The sequence below is a fragment of the Leopardus geoffroyi genome, chromosome C1, assembly GCF_018350155.1.
Source record: "Leopardus geoffroyi isolate Oge1 chromosome C1, O.geoffroyi_Oge1_pat1.0, whole genome shotgun sequence".
In the NCBI taxonomy this organism is placed as follows: Eukaryota; Metazoa; Chordata; class Mammalia; order Carnivora; family Felidae; genus Leopardus; species Leopardus geoffroyi.
In genome coordinates, this window is record NC_059328.1 from 161,968,563 (window position 1) to 161,991,665 (window position 23,103).

General features: G+C 40.7%; 1 protein-coding gene and 1 long non-coding RNA gene across 10 annotated transcripts in view; one reads left to right on the forward strand and one right to left on the reverse strand.

Annotated features, from left to right (window-relative positions):
• Nucleotides 1–20,414, forward strand: part of MAP3K20 (mitogen-activated protein kinase kinase kinase 20) — a 188,151-nt gene extending 167,737 nt beyond the window's left edge. For 3 of the 5 annotated variants that reach the window (XM_045480227.1, XM_045480225.1, XM_045480226.1), the window contains exons 17-20: nt 8,939–9,055; nt 11,539–11,613; nt 14,468–14,618; nt 18,372–20,414. In XM_045480227.1, coding sequence (XP_045336183.1) covers nt 8,939–9,055; nt 11,539–11,613; nt 14,468–14,618; nt 18,372–19,072 — 1,044 coding nt within the window. In that variant the 3' untranslated portion in view covers nt 19,073–20,414. The remainder of the gene's footprint in view (nt 1–8,938; nt 9,056–11,538; nt 11,614–14,467; nt 14,619–18,371) is intronic. The other 2 variants (XM_045480229.1, XM_045480228.1) reach the window with 1 other exon arrangement.
• LOC123599088 overlaps nt 7,027–23,103 on the reverse strand; it is a 71,888-nt gene continuing 55,811 nt past the window's right edge. For 2 of the 5 annotated variants that reach the window (XR_006712968.1, XR_006712967.1), the window contains exons 2-4: nt 13,157–13,374; nt 9,374–9,549; nt 7,027–7,388 (exon numbers count right to left, since the gene is read on the reverse strand). This is a non-coding gene — a long non-coding RNA (uncharacterized LOC123599088). Of the gene's footprint in view, nt 7,739–9,373; nt 9,550–13,156; nt 13,411–17,635; nt 17,750–23,103 lie in introns of those variants that run through there. The other 3 variants (XR_006712970.1, XR_006712966.1, XR_006712969.1) reach the window with 3 other exon arrangements.

A 23,103-nucleotide genomic window follows, 5' to 3' on the forward strand; every position in this document is an offset into this window, starting at 1 on the left:
AGCCACAGTTGTTGACTCCATTGATGACAGGACATCTTTGCTTTCGAAGGTTTTCCAAAGCCACTGAAAGAAGGAAGACTGTGATAACTCAAAATGACTTGTGTTTTCTGAACCAAAAACTAGGTCTTGAGAATAATCAATTATAATAGGGACTGATTATTTGAAATGAAATTAAAAGCACTGCATTGGAAAAGCAAAGATGTACGACAACCATCTCAATCCCGTATGTCAGGATCTGGGCTGAGAACAGCTCAAATGGTAAACAATGGCTACCAACCAGGTCAGTGGTTTTTCTTCAAAGGTCATTAATTTTTGGCATCATCTCTGAAGTCATGGCAAGGGTGGGGAATTTAGTAGTCAGAAGAGCTGTTTTTATATTTTGAGTGTCCTGGGTAAAAGTCAATTTGCAGCCCATTTGTTAGCGTTTAAAAAAGCTTATAAGCAGTAATTAGGTAAGCTAGAACACCTTCTATGTTGTTCAAGAAACTCAGTCTTGAGAATAGATTCTGAGTTATTCAAAATCAATAGCAAGACTTACTCTTTTTTTTCCAAGATGAATACCCAGTACCTTCCAATTTTAAAAAGAGTTTTAAAAAAATGAAAAAGTCCTTTCCAAACATGTCAACTAACATCTGAACCATTTCAGGTAGTGTGTAATGCATCATATGAGAGTACGTCTCACTTGATTTCTTTTACTTTATTTTAACTTCATCCCTAAAGTCCTTTTTTCATACATAACTCGAATAACAGCCCCCCAAAAGGCAATATAACAACCTTATCTCTACTGGTGTCTAGCTGGCACCAATCTGCCCTGACCTTAGACACAAGCCATTGTTAAGGGTATAACGCATTTACATATTTTGCAATAAAACATCAGTTATTTGCATTACTGTGTCAAGTTTTATTTGATTCTTTCACCTAAAAATGACTCATTTTCCTTTCTTGTATTTTAAAAACCAACTACTCTAAGCTTGTTTGAGAATAATCAAAAATTGCCCATTTAGCTAGAAGTCATTTTCTTTTCAAAAGGCAAATGTTATTTAATCTTTCAGCTGTTCATTGTGCCATCATAAATACTTTCTTTTCAGCACAGTTGTGGGGACTGAAATGAGCCCACTAATTGCCTCCCATTTCGACTGACATGTGGTGGTTTAGTGGAAAGAGAACACAGCAGGGAGAAGGAAATAGGAGGCTGAGAAAATGAGAGCTAATTATTTTCACTGCCTCATGTCAGGCTCTGTGTCAGCCTTGTTTTTACAAACTGGAAGGTTTAGCACTAAATAAAACAAACTGGCGTCATGTTTTTATATACTGGCAGTGTCATGGAAGCAGCTGCACATCTCAAAGACAATATAATGCCTGCGTTCGCATGGACACCATCTGACAGACACTGTGAGCCACGGCTAATGAGGACATCACAGTGGTGCCAAGTGAAAGGTGCTGAATTATGTATGATTCTTCATCAGTACAGCAATAGTCCTGTACATCATTATGAGACATTGTTTTGCTGAAGAGATTAAAACATTCTTAGTTCCAGACCCTGCAACCTATACGCGCTGAAAGAGGTTATTAATGGAATTTTTAGGGAGAGTTTCTTGTGGATTTCTTTTTGGTTGAAAAACAAATCTCGCGGGACAAAGCCGTGATGGGTCATGACACCGTATAGATAAAGAAGAGAAGCAAATTAACCATACTTGCATTATCTTCTTTTTAAAGGCAGCATAATAAAATAGAGAGTAGCGGGGTTATACATAATGATAAATAACCCAGGTGCTATCATGGGATGTTCCACTCTCCTGCCTTTAAAACAGCAGGTTTCAGCAGCTGAGCTAGATAATAGCAACGCATGTAAAGAAGCCTTCGGAGGCCTAAATCATCAACATCTTACTACTTTTAATACCAGCATGACCAACATTTCTACCGCATTTTTATTTCATCTTGCATTACTTCTTACATTTTCCAACAGTCACCTGCTAAGAGACTGTTTCCCTTCCCCCCCGCCCCTCCCTTCTTGAATCTTAAAAAGTTTATTTCAACCTCTATTTTATATTTTAAAACGTTTCCTCAGTACAGGCCTTTTTAAGGTGGAGAGGCCTCTTTGCTAGAATCCTGAGCAATCACTGGTGGTTTCACTTTTTCTCCTCTCTGGGGGGAGGGGGTAAGACGGAGACAGGATTTTAAAACTCAGTGTCTTTACCATTAGACGGGGCATGCCCAGGAACTAAATTGTGGCCCCGGCGCAGCTAAGCGCACTTGCCGCAAATCTCTACATTTTCTGAGTCTCAGTCTACCCATCTGTAAAGTGGAGACATGGCTGTCGACAACAGGGTAAGGCTGGAAGGGTTAAATAACATGGACAAATCTCAACAACATTATGCCAAGTGAAAGAAGCCAAACATAGACAAGTACATACTGTAAAGTTCCAATTTTGCCAGGTTCTAGAGCAGGCAAAATTAATCTATGGTGAGAGAAACGAGAATAGTGCGCACCTCCCCTTGTGTCCCTGCCAGGCAGGGACAGGAGACTTTCTAGGGTTGTGGGAATATCTGGCTTGTGGGGGTGGTTACACTGGTATGTACATAGGTCAAAATTCACTGAACTGTGCACTTAAAAATCGGTTCATTTTACTGTTTGCAACGTATATACTTCAATTAAAAAAAAAAATCTACCAAAAATGTTTTTATCTGTAACCTTCAGGTAGAAGTGATCTGTAGAAGGCTGAAAGCCTAATGTGGGGTCTGTTTCCTTCCGAAATGTCCTGAATAATCTTGTTCTTAGAGTCTCTCTGACTTACCTACACTGTTCACATTTGCAATAATATTTGAGTGGAGAGAGAGAGAAGGGGGGGGGGGGGGAGGGAGGGAGGGAGGGAGAGAGGGAGAGAGGGAAATATCGTTGTTTCTGAACTGCCCAGAACTTGAAACAATATTTAAAGTTAATTTCTGTGCTATCTTCAATCCCTTTTTCTACTCGTAAAATTTACCTCTATATGGATCATTTCTTTGTACTCCCTCCCATCTTTTTTTTTTTTTTTTTTTTTGTGGGAGGGAGAAGGGATGTCTATGTTTGGAATCACTTGTTCTAGCTTGGAACTCCAAAGAATTTTAAACAGCTTGCAAAGAATGTAATAGTGATTTCTCACAAAGAGATAGTTAATCTAGCATTAACTGAGTGTTGTTTGGGGTTTTATCTTCACAGTGTTAAGAGTTTCTGTTTTACTTGGCCAGTAATCTTAATTCAGAAAATTTTTTAACATAATTGGCAATACAGAAGCAGTTCAGATGGAATGCTTTCTCCTCCTCCATTAACCACACACTTGATTCTAAAATTATCCAGGTATTTCAGCAGCTGCCCAGATAAATAGTACATATCCTGGGCACCCAACGGAGCTGTCTTTTCATCAGTTTCCATGCAAAAACTCCCCTCTTCCCAACAAAATTCCATTCATTTCTTGTAGATTTGCATGGAGAGGCAGATGATCCAATTAGTGGAAAGGTTTGGATTACCATTTTTTGCTATTCAAAGCCAAGAACATCCCAGGGCCCAGTACTGCTCCTGTGCCAGTGCCTTTTTCCTACTGGTTAGTAAGAGCATTCTCTAGAAATGTGCATCAAGATACAAATTTGAAGAGTGAGACTGTGGGAATCTGGTCATGGAACAGAAATCCACAGTAGTCAGGACCGGTCCCCATGATCTGCTTGTGCAACTAGATGGGAGCGGGTTTTTTCTGGTTTGAAAAGTGGAAGTCATGCCAGGCCACAAAGCCTAAGCCAGGGCTGGCGGAAAGTGTTTGTGACTCCAAATACTGGCCAGAGAAATCAAGAAGAGGAGCATAAAGACAGTGGACTGGCACCATATGCACTTTTAACAAGGATCTTTGTCAATAATGGAGGGAACATAGGCTATGCTGGACTTATTAGAGACTCCGTATTTCAGTCTCTGCCATGGAGACTTATAAAGAAATTCACCAACATAATCTTGACTGTTTGTTGACTCTGGAAGATGGAACTCCCCTGCACTGTAATTCTTACTTCTGTTTAACCCACAACAAGGAAAAGTTCCAGATTCAGAAAAGACTAGGGTTTGGAGACCTGCTCCTCATAGCACCAAGAGACTACCTTAGATCAGTTCCGAACTCCATCTCCTTCTGTCCGTGAGATCTTGGTCAGATTTCCCCATCTCTCTATGCTTCAGTTTCCTCATCAAGATAAGGCTCTCAGGCTGTCAATCCCATTTCATAGCCACCGTCCTCCAGACATCCGATGGTTCCTATTGGTAGGGTCGCATTAGGACCTGCTGAAGCAGGAAGGGGCAGAATTGGTGTTCTATAATCCATCTATGTGAGAAGATACAAGTTTATTCCTTCTTCTGTTTATTTCATAAGACCAGTCATTGTTGTGGTGCCACTGTCTACATCTTTTTTTTTTTTTTTTCCAACACTGATACCAGACTTTGGTGCCCTCTGGGTGCCCAAATAAGATGCTCTGACCGCACCTGCCTACTCTGGCCAGAGCCCTTGTCTAAACACTGTACCTTCTCGCTTGTCAAAGCTTACTCAACTTCTGGCCCATTCCCTTAGATCGCTGCTAGATGATGGGGTGGCTAGTCTAATAAACTAATTGGAGCTGTGTTGGTGACTAATGTTGGTAATGATAATTACAATTGCTCCTTTCCAAGCTCCTTATTTGGATCTGGCACTGTGCTGGGCACTTTATTTACATTATCTCATTTAATCCTCATTCAACATACTTGTGAATAGAAACACCGAGGTCCAAACAGGTTATATAAGTTGGCTAAGGTTGGGGGGAAAGTGACAGAAATGGAATTCAAGCTCCGGGAGCTGGACTTTCAGCTGTCATCTTTCATCTCATTCCCTGCTACTCCCCCAGTCATGGCTTAATGTATACTCTTTTTCTATATTATTTCTATCTTAATCATCACCATCAATCCTTTAAACCAAATGAGTAACAGGGCCATTTCAGACTGCCAGGGGTGAAATGGTTTTGGGAAAGAAGTCCTTTTGGGCCCCCAAAGGCTCTCAGAATACAGAGCTGTCTGCTTTTGATTTCTGCCTGTCAGGACTGCGAGTTGTTCACAAGATGTCCAAAGTGACTGTTGAATGTTTCCGATTCATAAATCAATACCCACATTTCTGTCACTCACATCAAGCCCAAATCAATAGTTCACCCTGGTGAAAGTGAATGGCTTTTACATCTGAGCCCACATTCCCACTGCCTGGTTCCTACCACTACCAAGAAACTGAAAAGGCAGCAATTTTGCACGTAAGATCCTATATTAGGCTCATAAATATGTTGTTACTTTTAGTGATGTTCTTGATGATTTAATTCATGTTACTGCTATGAAAACCTTTTCAGTGATCGATTGGTCAAGAACTCATCACATGGCATCCTGTCTCTGTTGGGTCCTGTAGAATTCAATACTTTGTTTAAATCCTGGTAGTTGTGAGCAATGCAATTCATTGACAACTTAATGACTCGCTGTGTAGCAAAAATGCAGAGAATACCTGCGGGTAATAGGAAATTGAGCAGAATTTAAAGAATTCCATGACTTGATTTGAGGGTTACTTTTCTTAACTAGGCAACAGTGAAATCACAGATGCCCCCCCCCCCCAAAAAAAAACTAGCATTATGTCAGGGCACTGACAGATTAAGTTAATAATTGAAGTGAACACTGCATATTTTCTTTCCCACCCAGGTTTGTAATTTAATGACATGGATAATGCCCCCCTTGTCTTACAGTGCCTTTGAGTATAGTTTTATTGCTTCTGTCGCTATCTTTTATGGTTCAGGCAAAAGCCTTTCTTTCAGATAAGAGAAAGAATTTGAAAAGTAAAAAGGTCTATAACCCTATTATGGGGACCCTTGTTTTTCCAAGTTGGACTCTGGGGAACAGGGAAGCAGTTGCTGCAGGAGAGGACCTGCGGCCACTTGCTTTTTCAGTTGTATTAGCAAAATCTTCCCTGGTCCTTCCCCCACTTGCCTGTTGTCAATAGCTGGTCCCATTGTGGAGCTCTGACAACCGCCCAGTGAGTACATCCTGCCACCTCTCCCAATTGCCCTTCCCTATCGGCAGCTTCTCCAAATCTGGAGCCAGGTGGCCTTGTGCTATTATAATCCCACCTCTACCACTTAATGGCCAGGAGACCCTAGGAAAATTCCTTTATTTACCTGAGCCTCATTTTTCTCACCTAATGGGAAAATAAACCTAACTTGCAGGGTTACTGTGGATCTCAAACAAAAATAGCACAAAGTACCCAGCAGCACGCCTGGAGCAGATTAAGCACTCCAGCAATGTGAGCTCCCACCTGTCAGCAACCCCTTCTCAACAGAGAGCTCCTCTGAGCGCGTGCACAGGCCGGTCTATGGCCGGCCTGAGGTCAAGGAGAGTTCTCAGGCTGAGGTAGGAGAGCCGAGGGCCTCGGGCATTTACACACAGCCTGAGGTCTTTCACCTGTGATTTGGCTAACTTCGTTCCAAAACTGGACAGGCAAAAGAAACAAAACTAAGTCACCTCATCTTTCCTAAGGCTTTTTATTCCAGCCACTGCTTGAGGAGGCTCTTGCCATGTCAGAAAAATGCAGTCATGACTTCAAATAGTCATTATGCTGCCCAGTTACCTCAGGGCTCCCGCTGCCCAGGGAGCAGCCCCAAAACAGAGAAATACTGAGAGATCTGTCCATTCTGAGTGACTGATCTGACTTCTGTTAACCGAAAACTGGGTTTTCACATTACTGAATAGACCTTTTCCTTCACTAATTGGCTCTCCATCTTGTGAATGTGGTTGGGCAAAGAGGGTCACTCCCCTCAGGCACGTGCCCTGCTTGGTTGTGCAATTTATCTAGAAGTTTTCCTAAAACAAAGGGCTCCCCCAGCTTTCTGCTGAAGCCAACAGGTTTTCAACAGCCTCTTTGTTAGTGCTTTTCCATAATAATTTTGTCTGAGCTTGCTCAGGAGACATTCCAGGTCTACTCCTATGAGAGCATTTTCTAGTTTCAGCATGTAAGGTGCTCACTACATTATCCTTAACCTCTCAGAATCCTTCATTCTTCAAGTAACGTAAAAGAGAAGGTGAATTTATGGTTCAGGGGTCAAATTTGGTGCAAAGGCATGGCGTATTTCTCCTTTTCATTGCACACACAGTGTTTATCTGCCAACATTTTTATTATTATTCATACAGCCAAGTTAAAAAAAATATTTATAATGAATCCTCCCCTACCCGCTAAATGCAACCATTAGCATTTTATTCTACTTGCCTTATCACATATATGACCATCTATCACTCTAGCCATATACCGATCTTCATTTTTTTGATGCAAGTCAAAGTCATTTGCAGACACCAATACACTTCCTCTTAAATATCTCAGTACGCTGAAGTTCAAGAAGAAATGCACACATCTTAAGTATACATTCGCTGAATTTTGACAAATGCATATGCCTATATGACTCAAACCCCTGTGAACAGAGTATTAGCCCCCCATAAAGTCTCACCATGCCCCTTACCAGTCAATCCCCATCTGCAGAACCAACCTTTTCTTAAATTTTTCCACTGCAGATTGGTTTTATCTGTTCTAGAATGTCACATAAACGGAATCCTTAGTATGTTCTTTTTTTTTTTGTATAAGACTTCTTTCACTCACTGTAATGGTTCTGAGATTTTATCCATCTTGTTGCATGTGTCAATGATCTGCTCCTTTTGTGTTGCTGAGTAACATTCCATTCTGCGAATATATGACACTTAACTTATTCTCCTAATGAACACTTGGCCTGTTTCTAGGGAGCTTTTAGTTTTGTTTTTTGGGTTTTTTGTTTTTTTTTTTTGTTTTTTTGGCTATTATGATAAAGCTACTCAGAGCAACACTGTACAAGTCTTTTTTCATTTCTCTCGGATAAATACCTAGGAGTTGAATTTCTGAGTCATCAAATAGATGTATGTTTATACATATGGATATATGTTTATAATAAATTGCCAAAGCCTTCCCCAGAGCGATTGTACCATTTACACTTCCACCAGCAATCCAGTAGCTCAAAATCCTGGCCAACATTGGATGTTATCCATCTTAGCCATTTGGTGGGCATATAGTGGTATCTCATTGTGGGGACATTTTAATTTACATCCCTGGTGACTAATGATATACAGCCCTTTTTCATTACATGGTGGTTTTACTGAAAATTTAATTAACGTGACATCATTTTCAAAAATCGAGAGGTTTCACATAAGAATCCAGATATCCAGCTTTTTGGGAAACATTAAAGGACCTAGCAAGACTGAGGTCATATTCCCACATGGGGACAAGCAACAGAAGCTGAGTGATGGCTGTCCCTTTAGGGCAGCTGCCCTTTAGACCCCCAGAGTCCTAACCCTCCTGTAACTCCCCAACACATGAGCCAGTTATCAGTTGCCATACATCACATTTGCAGGGTTCCCTCCTGTTAAGAGGAAAGTGAGCTATTTCTTGAGCCCATATTATTATCAACACTGGCAAAGTGAAAGTTAAATCAAAAGGGCCTTGTATTTCAAAATGGGAAGTCCACATTTCTTTGTACGAATAAAAAAATATTCCTACAATGTTTAATATGTAAATTAAATGAGTCTATTTTGAAAGATGACAATTTAGGGCTCTATAATGAAACTGCCTGGCTTTACTCATTTTCATTATTAAATGCCTGGTCCCTTTAGGATTTTGAGTTTGCAACTCCTATAACAATAGGACATTTACACTGATAAATTATGTCTCAAGACTGCACTAACTGGGAGTTGTTTAAATATATAAAGAGATCTAATTTCATGTCCTTTTTTCAAAAAAGGAAAAAAAAATTACCTCAATATTTCATTTAGGAAACTTCATGTGTTATAAAACATTGGGACTAGAAAAATTGTTTCACTCTCTGAAATTCTATAATTTTGCTTTTAATTCTAGGATTGTAAGTGGAAAATGTATATGGAGATGGATGGGGATGAAATTGCAATAACCTACATCAAAGATGTGACATTCAACACTAACCTACCTGATGCAGAGATTTTAAAGATGACAAAGGTAGGGTTCTATTTACGGCTTAAAAGCTTTTTTGAATTCACAGATATCAAACAAAGACATTAAAATCCCCCAGCAGTGTGCTTTTGTGCTTGTCGATGTTCACGTCAGCGCAGCCTCAAGCTGCCTGTTGAAAGGCACATTTTATTTAGCCGATTGAGATCATAATAGTTTTTTGTTAAAATTCCACTTAGGCTGTGTGAACTAAAAAGTACTACAAGAAAGTGTCGTTTAAATTTTTTTTTATTTTCTTCTCTATTTCTTTATGCTTACTCTGTCATTTGTTAAAGGAAAGAAAATGCCAATGGTGAAAATATTTACCTCAAATTTGAGGTCATTTTTTAAACTTTGAAAAACTTGTGCGGAGGAAGGCTTTCTTGGAGGACTGAGGTGAGGTTATTCAGGAGGCACCTGTTGATGTCTTCATAGCTTCCTTGAGTTCACACCTCCGGCCAGAGAACACCTCACTACTTCAGGGTCAGTGGTAGAAGCATGCCCTTTACAACACAAAAGACAGAGAGAAATGCTTAGCTTCTCCTCAAAATGGAAAAAAAATCAGTTCTGTCCCAGTAAATCTGAAAAAATACATTTGAGACTTCAACAGGAGAAAGTCAACAACTTGGGTGAATAACCATGCTATCCATCAGACCATCACTTGAAACTTCACATAAGCCACTCTTTAGTACGTGATGAACTGTGTATTTGGTTACAGTGAAGAAAGTGGGGTGGGTAGCAGAGAAGAACCTGGGTACAAACACAAGTGGGGAAGTGAAGAGTCTTCAAAGCCACAGCATTACACTTGCAAATGTGTTCCCTTCCCAGGCATAAGATTGCTAAACATCCAAGTCCTTTTAATTTACAAGTGTATTCATCAAGTCCATTGATTTGATATTCATTGTTGGAATCTTCTGAGTAACTGGGAGTCATTTCAATGGTGTTATTTATCTGTAAAGGTTATGATCTGGTTTTAACTTTCCTTTATTTTGTTGGGACATGATGTTTTGATGTCTTAAAGGCTGGACAGATCCTTGCTCCTTCCCCCCAACCTTGCCATTTAGAAGCAAGATCCAAGTCCTTGCCTGCTAACAGAAGGAAGCCACTCACAGCAAAAATGACAGGGTACAGCTCTAAAGCCAAATACAGGTGTTTCTGGTATAATGCCACATATGCACTCCCAAAGAACCACATCTTGTGCAAAATCACACACCAACATTAACTGGGGGCTATAGGAAAAACAGGATTGGGGGAGACCATTCAAAATCTGTAGAACTTTTAACATCAACAGAATCATAACAATACTAATTAAAAAAAGAGAAAAGGAGAAAAAAAAGAACCCAGTTAAATCTCTACCACATGTGCTTTGTACCCATCTCAAGGCCAGTCATTTGTAGCTTTAAGTATAGAATGAAGGGGTGGAGGGTGGTTAAAAGAGTGGAGATTCACTTATAATAAAAACCATTTTCATCAAAATTAAAATGGGATCCAAGGTGTCAGGGTGAAAAAGTTTCCTTCTGCCCTTCTAAGTTCTTGGGCTGGTCTAATAATTAAATTAGCATAAGACAGATTAACAGGAGAAGAATTTAATTTTGTATATACAGGAGCCCCAAAGATGTGAGACTTACGGGCAAGTCAGGAAGCTGAGGCTAATATATGCTGTCCTCAGCTAAGGAATGAGCCAGGGGCCTGGGGCTTCAAAGACGGGAAGGCAATTCACAGGAAGATAACAAGAGCAGATGTTTGGTAGTTAGAAGCTTGCCCTGCCATGCAGATAGGTCTTTCATATATAAAAAAAAAAGTATCTCTGATAAAAGCTCTCTTTCTGGGCCAGGTGCCCTATCTAAATTCTTTCAGGCAGTTATGGGAGAGGTAAAAGTTTTTCTTGAGTCTTCTGGGTTTTGATGGTCTTCAGCTAAAAATACAATACACCTGCCAAAGTGCTATGTTTTGGGGTGACATAGTCTCCTTGTGAAAGGCATAGGCTTCTTCATTAATCCTTTCATTTAATACTGTGGGGAAATGTTGCCACAAAGCAGCCTTTGCATGCACAGCCTTGCTGGATAGCCTGATACAGTGAAAAGCAGAGTAGTTGTTGAAACTACTAACCCAGCCATTGCTTGCATTCAAAGAAGGCACTTCTGAGTCTGTATCGTTAAGTCTTTCTCTTAATTATCAGAAAGCTTTCTACTGATGCTTCAAAATATTAGCATGAATAATGAATGACCTAATGATAGGGTTGAGTAGTATATCAGAAAAGAGAAGATCGTGGGACTAAGACTAGATGTTTACAATTACAGAAAAAGAGGTCTTATGAAAACTAACATCCAAGACATTAGCACGTTGTGAGTAATCACACGTGAACCAACACCATGACTTTCATGATAATCTGACATTATACCCTATTTGCCAATTGCATATGGCACAGCTGGCCTCAAAGATCCATGCCATAGTAGGGCAGGCACTAGACCATCCTAACTTTTGTTTTTCAGCCCCCCTTTGTAATGGAGAAGTGGAATGTAGGAATAATGGAAAATCAGACTGTAGAATGCACTGTCACATATGAGGTAAGCTTGGGGTTGGGCAAGGGTGGGGTGCTGGTGGCTTTACCATCAGTTTCTTAGTAGGAATTTATTAGCTCCCTCAACAGTGCTTAAAATTGGAAGAGAAATTATTTAACCAACATGAATATGGGAAGATTAACATAATTACTCTAACAAAATGTTGGTAAGGAAAGAGAACAGGATATTCTTGCCTAGGTAAAGATTGAGACAGTAATACATCCATTCATCAGCTAATGATTGAACATCTACATGCTCAATGTAACATGTTAGGTACTGGGGTTATACCAAACAGTGACCAAACCAAAGCTCTGCCTTCTTAGTGCTTAGAGTTTAGGGGTAGATCAGCGATTCTTCACAAGGACAGAGAACAACTTCTACTGTCACCTGGTGGGGAGAGAGGTCTATTCTCAAAAACAGATTCCATATATTTTATATATGGATAAATAGAAAAACTGACACTTTAAAAAATATGCTACTAAGATTAAAATTCACATATTTAGCAAATACCTGACAATTACTCTTCTATGATTAGGGCAGACTAAATCTATACTCTCTCTTGAGGTTCCAATGAGAGGAGATCGATAATAAATAGGTAAGCAATAAGCAGAGAGTGATAGGTGGTAACCAGAAAATAGTGAGACTTGGGCCATGAAACTAGGTGGTTAGTTAGGGAAGGCCTCTCCTCTGAGGAGGAGGCAGCAAGAAAGAGCACAGGAGAGTCAAGGCCAAGCTCCTGAGGCACAGAGGACAATGACAAAGCTCCCGAAAGGGGCAGGCTGGATCACAGAGGTACGTGGGGCCACAGTGAGGAGTTTGGATTTACTATAAACACAATTGGAAGCCAATGGGGTGTTTTAAGCAGTCTATTGCTTAAAATAATCTAATTATGTTTTTAAAATCAGCAATATCTTCGGGTGCCTGGGTAGCTTAGTCGGTTAAGCGGCCAACTTTGGCTCAGGTCATGATCTCACGCTCTGTAGGTTCAAGCCTGCATCGGGCTCTGTGATGATGTCTCAGAGCCTGGAGCTGCTTTGGATTCTGTGTCTCCCTCTCTCTCTGCCCTAACCCCACTCACACTCTGTCTCTCGGTCAAAAATTAATAAGCATTTAAGTCTTTTTTTAAAAAATCAGCAATATCGACATGGCTGGTGGAACATAATGCTTTACAAGGTAGAGAAACCCTGCAGGAACAGGGGGGAGGGGAAGAAGTAGACCCCAGAGTCTCATGACACATGGAGATATTATATTAATATGCATCTGCCATCAAAAGGACATGCATTTCATTCATTCATTTTATTATTCATTCAGGAAACATTTGGTAAGGGTTCACCAAGACCCAGGCACTATAACAGGAGTTTACACCTGTTTTATCCCATTAACGTTGTATAAATACTGAGAGATAGGCAGCATTAACTTTCATAGGGAAAACAGGCTCAGAGAGATAGAACGAGGTCCCGAGGTCTGGGGTGGTCGGTGGAGTCACACCCAGGCTCTCGGACTATAAACAGTTTCCACTATTCCTCAGCTGTCCTACCTGTTCCCTTACCAGCAGTAAGATGAGGGAAGTCAGTCTGTAAATGGACTCCATGCACTGCTGCATTGTGATGGTCTTCTGAGCCGCCAGATTGGCTCTGATTCAGCATTGGAAATCCATACCCTGGCTAGTCCACTTATCCAGGGTGATCTGATGCCGGAAGCCAATGAGTATTACAAAGTTCCTTATCCTCACCAGCCAGGGAGCACAGCTTGTCAGGGATGAGGTGCCTGAGAAATAGCATTAACTGTCAAAGTGCTGCTGGTAGGACATAAAACCTAAATAAGAACAGTTGATTGGTCCTGAGAAACATGGAATCTAGACTGTTGTGGAACCTGTTGACCAGCCCCCACTATGCAGGAGAGCCTTCTTTTTAGTAACTTTTCTTCTCCTCTCTCCTTCCTCTTCCTCCTTCTCCTTATACTCTGTGATGATGTGCTACTTGTGTCTGTAATTGTCACTGCAGGGTTTTTTAAACATATTTTCATAACCATATCGAAGTCTGAGAGGCTCCTGAACCTGATTTGTGACACCCGGTGATGAAGGGTTTCAGGATGAGAAGGTGGTGTGTCTTGATCTGGTATCTTCTCCTTTTTCTAGTCCTTATTTTTACCTCCCTACCCAGTCTCACTTTTCTATCTGTTACCCTGCACCCTCCATGGGGATAATTATCCACCAGACTGCCCACACCCACTCAGTTACCCTGCTGATCAAAGGCAGTCGTGGGCAAAACAGGGGTCAGATTTTTATGTATTCAAATCTGTCTTCAAGTACTCTAAACAGAAGAAATTGTTTTTCAGTCCTTAGTAAGCAAAAAGGTAAGTTGAGATTCGCCAGATAGAATAAATTCTGGGAGATGACAACCACATTTTGAACTACTATAATCCACTAAGGAATAAAGTGGTCAGAACTTTCCTTTTAGGAGCCCCTGGGTTGGCTCAGTTAAGCACCTGACTCTTGATTTCGGTTCAGGTTATGATCTCTGGGTTGTAGGATCAAGCCCCACATTGGGCTCTGGGCTGAGACAATGGAGCCTACTTGAGATTCTCTCTCTCCTCTCTCTGCCTGTCCCCTGCTCTTGTGCATGCACACGTGTGCTCTCTCAAAATAAATTAAAAACAAACAAAACACTTTCCTTTTAATCAGATTACCATATTTAGGCAGGCTGATATTTCACCTAATGCATTATGATAATAGTGTTCTCAGGAGTTAAATGGGAGTGACATAATGACTTGAGTTCTTTTCTTCCTGTTTTATAAGCACCAGCATGTCGTTGTTTCTCTCTCTCTCTCTCTCTCTTTTTTTTTTTTTTTTTTTTTACAGAGTGATGTTAGAGCTCCAAAGAGCACTAAACATGTCCACTCAATTCAGTGGAGTAGAATGAAACCTCAGGATGAAGTGAAAGCCGTTCAGCTTGCCATTCAGACACTACTCCCCAACTTAGAGGGCAGCTCTAGAAGCAGGTCTGACTCAAGTAAGTTAGAAATGTGTGCTAGACTAGATTCCAAAACCTTAAATATCAATTTCTCATACCAGGGATAAATGCCAGTCTGGTAACAGACAATATAAGACTTCCTTCTTCTATTTTTAGAGCATTGGTCTTATACACATACTATATGAACAGTAGTGTTTATGGGCTTATAAATATTAGCATATTACAATAAATTTCAGTATTTGGATAACTATGATAAAGACGAAAATTAATAATTATGTTATACTGGTAAATAAGTATATGTCTATTTATACACTGACATATTTCGTTTCCCAAATCATAGACAGATATTAATCTTCCGTGTCCCGCAAACATTCCTATGAAACCAATGCGATTACTGGGGCAATTTCTTGCGTCCTGAACACCACAGATACATCAAAGCATAAGAATGATAGGGGAAGGGTAGGAGGAAGGGAGGAAGAGAGGGGAGTAATAAAGGTAAGGGAGGACAGAGAAAGAGAAAACATGAAATGCATATGACGGACAGTAGTGACAGTAATTACAGATGCTACACTGAAACAATTTAGAAATTACACAGGGGAAGCCTGGCTGCCTTGCTGTTAAATTGGTCATTATTTGGTAGATTCAGGGAAGAGGTCCTGACCTTCACCTTCACAGATGTCTAGAAATTCTAATACAACCCAGAGTTAGGCTCTGGGGGACTGCAACAAGCTAACAGATGCATGGAAGTTGGGTGCATAAACCCCCATGCAATTCACTTTTTACCAGGAGAAATATACCTGCCCAGCGAACCAGAAATACATGTTTCCTGATCAGTGCATTATTTTTCCTGGTAAGAAAATATACCTGAAAAGCCATATCAGAAGGTTCTTTGATGGCATGGAAATAAAGTACCCTGATGACTGCTGTCACTGAGTTATGAGAACCTAGCTAACCGTCCTCTACTCTCAGGACTAGCTTACCAACTGGACCAGATCTTTCCATACGTCGGCCAGCTTGGGGGGGGGGGGGGCGGGCAGTTGGTTTGGTTATTTTCTTTCACAATGAATCATGACAAGACATTCTGGCCACCATGACTGAACTGGAGTTTTCACGAAGCCTTCTTGGCTACACATATATTTTCAAACCTCTCTTAGGTCAAGCTGTTTCTACACACCACTAACCCAGGTAATGGGTGTTGATTCTCACTAGTGGCCCCTACCTGGAGCATGGCATTTCTAAGTTCTTTTATTTGGTAATCCAACAATCTCTTCTTGCATGCCTACTATCACCTTTAAAAGGACTTCTTACTATAATAATTTTCCCCTCCCAAATAATTAATATTTACTGGCCACATTTTACTTCTATAAGGGCTTTCATTGCTACGATTCTATTTGATCCCTACAACACTCCTGTGCAATCTGTGGGCGTCTTCTCTCTCCACTTCTGCTATATTTTTCCCTTTTACTAAAAGCTGGTTTTCTGTTTCCCCAGCCACAGGACTCAGAATAGCTGCCAACTGCCTCCAAGTTTTACATGGTTCAAATCCCACCACTTTGAGAATCACCAAATACTTCAACAGTCCCAATTCTAGATTTCCTGGAGTAAGACTGTTGCTGTTTTTTCCAAGCATTCTCTTCTGGACCAATTAACTCTATCAGCAGGAGGAGGTGGTGGTGGGTAGCATAGCCCAGTGGGGGACGCAGGTGGTGAGGACATCCTGTGCAGTGAACTGTAGCCATATGGGTGGAAACAGGGGAGAGACATTCCCCAAAGAGGACAATAAGCAGATGTCTGACAAGTGTCCTGTACCTCTCTGATATCTAAATCTTTTGGGAGAAAGCAAATTATTTCTCTAAGAGAGTTAGGAAACGTCAATACCCTTCAATCTCCCAGTAGAATGGCTTTGGATAAACCTTTCCCTCTATTATTAACTGGAGAGGTTGTGGGATAAAAGGAGAGAGTGACCCCCACCCCCACCCCCACCCCATGGCTCACTTCAGTTTTAGCTAGTTTGCCTCCCCCTTCCTTCTTCCTTGTATTTCTTTTTCCCTTTTGCTGTGAAAACTCAGAGGACTCCACCTGGACCAGTTAGGATATATTTTTTAGCTGCAAGTAACAGAAAATCCAACTTCAACTGTCTTCCTCCCAAATGGACCAAAGTGCAGTCCCAGGAACAGTAGCCTCAGGATCAATGGGAACTTGTTAGAAATGCAAATTCTCAAGCCCAACCCCAGACCTGATGAATCAAAAACTGGGAGGAGGGACCAGCAACCTTGGCATGCAAAAGCTCTGAAACACGGGTTTCGGCTGTAATAAAATAGTTATCTCCTGGACTGAAGAAGTCCAGAAGGCAGCTGGGCTCAGGTCCAGTGAGAGAAGCTGGCTCACTCATGTTGAGGACCAGGAACAAACCTCTCCTTCCTTCTGCTCTGCCATCTTAGTATGTGCCTTTGCCCACCGCCTAGCTCTGCCACATTTACTGTCGCCACACAAAGATACGGCAACGTGCAGAGGCCACAAAAGGCCGATGCCTTCCCTGCTCTCCTGTCCAGGGGTGAGAAAGACCTGCCTACATGCTGCCAGCAGACCACCTCTCAAGTTGCTTCGGCCAGAACTGAGCAACTTGTCCAGTCCTAAACATGATATCACTGCATCTGGCTCAGGCCAATCAAAGTCTGCCACTAGAGCCAGAATGTGGTCAGCGTCCCCCACTGTGCATGGCTCCAGCAGGGGGTTGGATGCAGGACAAAACGAGGGCTCTGTCAGAAGCTAAAATTTCAGAGAAATCAAGGGGAAGGCAAGAAGGCACTGCGGTTGCGTGAAGCCGTGAGTAGTGTCTGGACACAGCAGGTCAACCTGTGCAGGGCAGTGAGGGAGGCTGCTTGCTGGGAGTCAGGAGTGAGCGGGCTTCTATTCCTCTCCAGAACTCATGGCAAAAACAGCCCAGGGAGGACTACAGGGAACTCAAGAATGTGGGCAATATGGTTCAGGCCCTGGGGGAGGCAGAAAAGACCCAAGGAGGGAGGGACTTACTTATTCACTGAAATAGAGCTTACCAAATGGTTCCTGTTAATGCACCATTTTCTTTTACCTTAACTTCTCTTCCTGTTTGCTGTGAAGCTTCATTTCTCATGGATTAAAAACAAAAACAAAAACAAAAACAAAAACATTTCTTATTCCTGGGCCTCAGAATCTCTCCTCTGGAGATGTGAACAGTCTTTCTTCCGAGCAATCCCTAGCTGTCTCAACCGGCTGGAACCCAATTTCTTTTATCTGCACTGAGGGTCCTTGAGGATTTAAAAGTGCCTAGTGGCAAAAAGCCTTTCATTTACTGAACATGCCCTTACCATCCAAAACACACCAAGAGCAATCTCTAGAAGTGACAACATGGCTAAGTGGGAAAAAGATGGGTTTTAGATGCAGAAAGACCTGGATTAGCTGAGTGACCTTGGGCAAGTTACCTAGCCCCCCAAGCTGCAGTCTCCTTGTTTACAGAATAAGATTATTAGTACTTACCTGAGAAGATTATTGAGAGGATTAAATAAGGTCATGTAATTAAAGCCTATGGAACAATGCCAAGCATATAACATATACTCAGTAAGTGCAATCACCCTTATTTTTTAAAAAGTGTTTCTAATAATAAAGGAATGTCCTTATACCTAGCCTAGAACTTCTCTGAATGGTAAAGATTGAAGCATCCAAACAGGCTTGAATTATCTCAAGGCAGTCTTATGAATCAGACCTGCAGCTTTACAGTGGCTTAAAAGATGCTCATTTCCATTTCCTCTGCAGGTGCTGATCGCCAGTGGCTGGATGCTCTGAGGATGCGGCAGATTGCATCCGATACTTCTTTACAACGTTCTCAGAGCAATCCTATTCTGGGGTCACAGTTCTTCCCATATTTCAATGACCAGGATTCCTATGCTGCTGCCGTAAGGCGGACCCAGGTGCCCATTAAGTATCAACAGATTACACCTATAAACCAATCCAGAAGCTCCTCTCCTACTCAGTATGGACTGACCAAAAACTTCTCTTCTCTGCATCTCAACTCCAGGGACAGTGGCTTTTCCAGTCTTCCAAGTGACAACTCTTTAGAGAGGGGTCGGTACTCAGAGAGAAGCAAAAACAAATATGATCGTGGTAGTGCATCACTCAATTCTTCTCCTAGGGGAAGGTACAGTGGGAAAAGTCAGCATTCCACTCCTTCAAGAGAAAGATATTCTGGAAAATTCTATGGGGTTTCTCAGTCAGCACTCAATACTCACCAGTCGCCTGACTTTAAGAGAAGTCCAAATGACTGCCACCGGTCCAGGACCATACCGGGGATGCCTCTGCACACAGAGACAGACTCAAGAGCCAGTGAAGAGGAGAGCAGAGTCAGCGAAGGAGGATGGACAAAAGTGGAATACCGAAAGAAACCTCACAGGCCCTCTCCTGCCAAGACTAACAGGGAAAGAACCAGAGGAAACTACCGGGGAAGGAGAAACTTTTGATGAACTGAACTAGAGAAGTTTTCTTAAGCAGGTTTTTTTTTTCCTTTTCTTTTTTTCTTTTTTAAGATGTAATGGATTTTGATAATACCTTCAGACGGAATTAACAAAAAGACAACTTTTCCAATTTTGGATTTAGGAAATGCCTTCTAATTGAGACTACAGCCAAACCACAGCTAAAATGATGGATGTTGGCTGCCAAGGATGGTAACTAGACTTCAACATAACTATACATACCTGCATCCCCACACCCCAAATTAACATTTTGACAGGAGGGGATATGCCACCTCATTTCCCTAACCACCGCCATTCTGGTTAGCAGGGCCTGGGCTAGGGTGAGGTTCAGTGGGGCACTTGTCTTGGGTACAAAAGTTAAGGGGGTACCAGGAAGCTCGGTAATCAAGATACATAACATTCTAATGCAATATTTAAATAAATGAAAATTAATGCAAAAATTCTGTGATAAACAAATCAAAATTCTACATAAATATAGGATCAGTACTACTGATTTTCCCTCTTGTCTTAGACCCCGGTATGGCTTGGTAAGGCACTGTTACTGTAGATCCTATTTTAAAACTTTGATATTTTGTTCATCATGAATTTTTGCATTAATTTAAAAAATACTGCATTAAAATATCATTTATCTTGATTACTGAGATGTTGGGAGTTTTTGGTTGTTTTTCTTGAGGCCTCCTTAAATTTTGTGCCCTAGGCAAGGGCCTCACTTGCCTTACCTGCATCCTGACACTGCTGGTTCGTATTTATTTTAGTAAGGTATTTGGATTCTTATCCTGGTCAGAGCTGAAGTAATTTGGCTTGTCATTTTTAGACAATAAGAGGTTATTGAACTTAATCTTGATTATGATGCATATCTCCTTCATTAAGACTCATCTGAAACCAAAGATCTAAACTGCCTAGGAGATTTGTGGTTACTGCTTTTCCAAAGCTCCCGGGGACTGCTTTTGAATATTATTTTCTACATTTTACTAAAGGAGAAGCAAAGAGGGGAAAAAAAGTCCATAAAGACCCCCTGGAATGTCAGAAATCTAAAATCTGAAAGAAAACAGACACAGAGTGGGATAATAACGTCACAAGCCACAAGCCAAAGAAATTTAAAATTACCAACATCTTTGTTAACACAAGCCAGTAAATACCATCCTTGCAGCAAGAAAGCTCTAAGCAGCTGGGGGAAAAGAGGTAACCGGTACAGGTGGGAGGAAACTGCCTGCCGTTTAGGACAGGAATCGTGAGATCCAACTTAGGAAATTCTTCATTGTTTACAATTCAGAAAGTCAGGAGGAAATAAACTTTTATGTCCAATAAATAAATGTTACATTCCAATACATTCTGAGATTCTGTTCAACATTCACTAACCCTGAATATCCAGTGCCCTTTGCCTGCACAGGATTCTCAGTGCTCTGTAGAAATTCAAATGCCACACTGGTAATTCTATGGGGTTGAGTTCTCTCTTAATAGAAACCAGTCATCAAGTACATGCTTATATTCCCAGAGAAGTGGATCTGCTCTAACACAGTGCCTGGGGCCTGGTGGAGGAAACCATTTTTGGGAGGCAATAAAGTCAAGGTTATAGGAAATGACCTTTATTTACAAGGGAAGCTGTGATCTACACGTTGATGCAACAACTCAGTTTTGTAAGTTGTATTGTTTGCCACCTGCATTTATAAGCAAAAGCAATGGAGAATGGTAAAATCAGAGAGCAAGGTGTTCTTTTCCATCATGGATAACCAACATCTCTAAGGTTGTAAGCTCCACTGTGATCTTTTCTCACAAATCTGATAGCTACTACCGTCTGTTTTCAATTATTTTCCCCATGCCCTTTGAGTTTAAATTTAAAGAAAAATGGACTAATAGAAAGTATGCTACCTTAATGGCATGCTGCTTCCAAATAAGCAATAAATTTCTCTGATGAGAATTTTTGGGTAAGTGGCTAAACACAGAACAGAGTCTTAACTAAGTCAGTCTGAAAGGAACACAAAGTATGGCTTTAATTACTAACCAAAATGGGCATTTTGAAGAATTATTTAAGGCTCTAGTTTAAAAAGTGTTACACAAGTGATTGCTTGTTACAGTCTATTTTCTCTACTTCTTGCTTTCCTGGGCTATGGGTTAGAGAATCCAGGCTGGTAGTGAAATGACTTAATGACCTCAGCCCTATTTAGTGTAGTAGCCGACTGCAAATTGGTTATTCCAAGAGCACACAAAACTGACCACTTTGTAATACCTCTTGGAAAAAATACTTGTTAGCATCAATGCTCCCAGTCAAAACGAAAACAAGAATATCTAGAATCTGATTCTTGGTTGTAAAGAAATAATAAGAGTTGGATGTTCTTTCTTTCTTTCTTTTTTTTTTTTCTAATGATGCTTATTCACCAAGAGTTGCTTGCCAGGTTGAAAGATGAAATAAGAACAGAGCAAGGATTAATAGAATTTTTTTTTCCATCCAACTAAATCAGTTGCCAACAATGAGAAATTATAGAACTTACAAGAGGCTGGATTTAAAAAAAAAAAAAAAAAAAAAAGGATATTTTAAGAGAAAAAAATTCCAGTAGAAACAAATTAAGAAAATACATCTTGAGTTGGGCATCTCTAAATGTGGCGATTTAGTGGTCATTAAGGAGGCTTTTGACAGAATCTGGAACTGCTGAATCTATGTCGGTTGCTACCATACAGGTAGTCATTATTCTAGGCTCAGCCCAAACAAAGCAAGATATTTTGCTCTCTGCAAAGTCACTGAATTAGCAATTCTATAGAAATAGTCTGAATAATCAAATAATCCCAAATCTGTAAAGGAAAACTGGAGATTATTTATCAGGGACTAACTTTAGAAATAAATATAAACTAACAATTGTTTTCAACCAATTAATAATGAATATAGTTCATAAGAATAACAACAATTAAACTGCAGTATTTAAAACTATTCACAGTGAAATTGAGAATGGTAAAAGCTAACCTGGGAAAATTAGATTAAGAAACAATTGCCACAAAAGAATACCCACAGTGGCACAAGTGATAACTGGTAAAATTTCAACAAAACAACTTTTGATATATAAAACCTTCAATGCAAAATTTAAATTGAAAAGAACTGATCCCGTGGGGAAAAAATTGATACAATAAAAAATTTAATATAAAAATGAGAGGCGGGGCACCTGGGTGGGTCAGTCGGTTAAGCGTCCGGGAATGATCTTGTTATTCCCGAGTTCGAGCCCTGCATCAGGCTCTGCGCTGACAGCTCAAAGCCTGGAGCCTATTCCAGATTTTGTGTCTCCCTCTCTCTCTCTCTGCCCCTCCCCTCCTTGCACTCTGTCTCTCTCTCTCTCTCTCTCGAAAATTAAAAAAAAAAAGGGCAATTTTATTATGTTGGATAGAAAATCAGGAAATTAAATTGACAATGACCTTCACTTCATGCAATTCTTTCTTGAAAAAAAATCTTAATAATTATATAGTTTTGATAAAAATATTTCATCCATATAGAGTCAGATGTCCTAGGGAAATCAAAATGTCCAGTAGTACAAAGTAGCAGAGCCAGAACATCCTGGACACAGCTCTGGGCATTCTGACTTCACGGAGATTTTTCCATTAGAGAAGTACCAGCTACTTTATAAGTACATTCTCCATAATCTATCAATTTGCCTCAACAAGCTGGTACAGATACGGCATGCTTCCAAAATTTTGGCTCTCAGAAACTGCTCAGTTACAGGATGCCACGATTTGGTTGTGCCAACTTGTTCAGGACATAGCATTACTTAAATTTTAAATTATAGACACCGTACTTAGGAGGCTTATAAAATCTCTTGCCACCACCGGATCTGAGAGGCTCTAGGTAGGCCAGGATGCCCTGGGGAAGTCAGAGCATAAGCCCTGGGCTTACCTCTATTTGCTATTACTGAAACTGGTTTCTAAGATTCCAGAGGTGGAAGAAATGCCAGATCCACGGTCAAACTTGTCCAGACTTCAGCGGAGCCGGCACCAGTGACTTTTTACTCAATTGCCCTTTTCCTTTGACGAATGAGCTT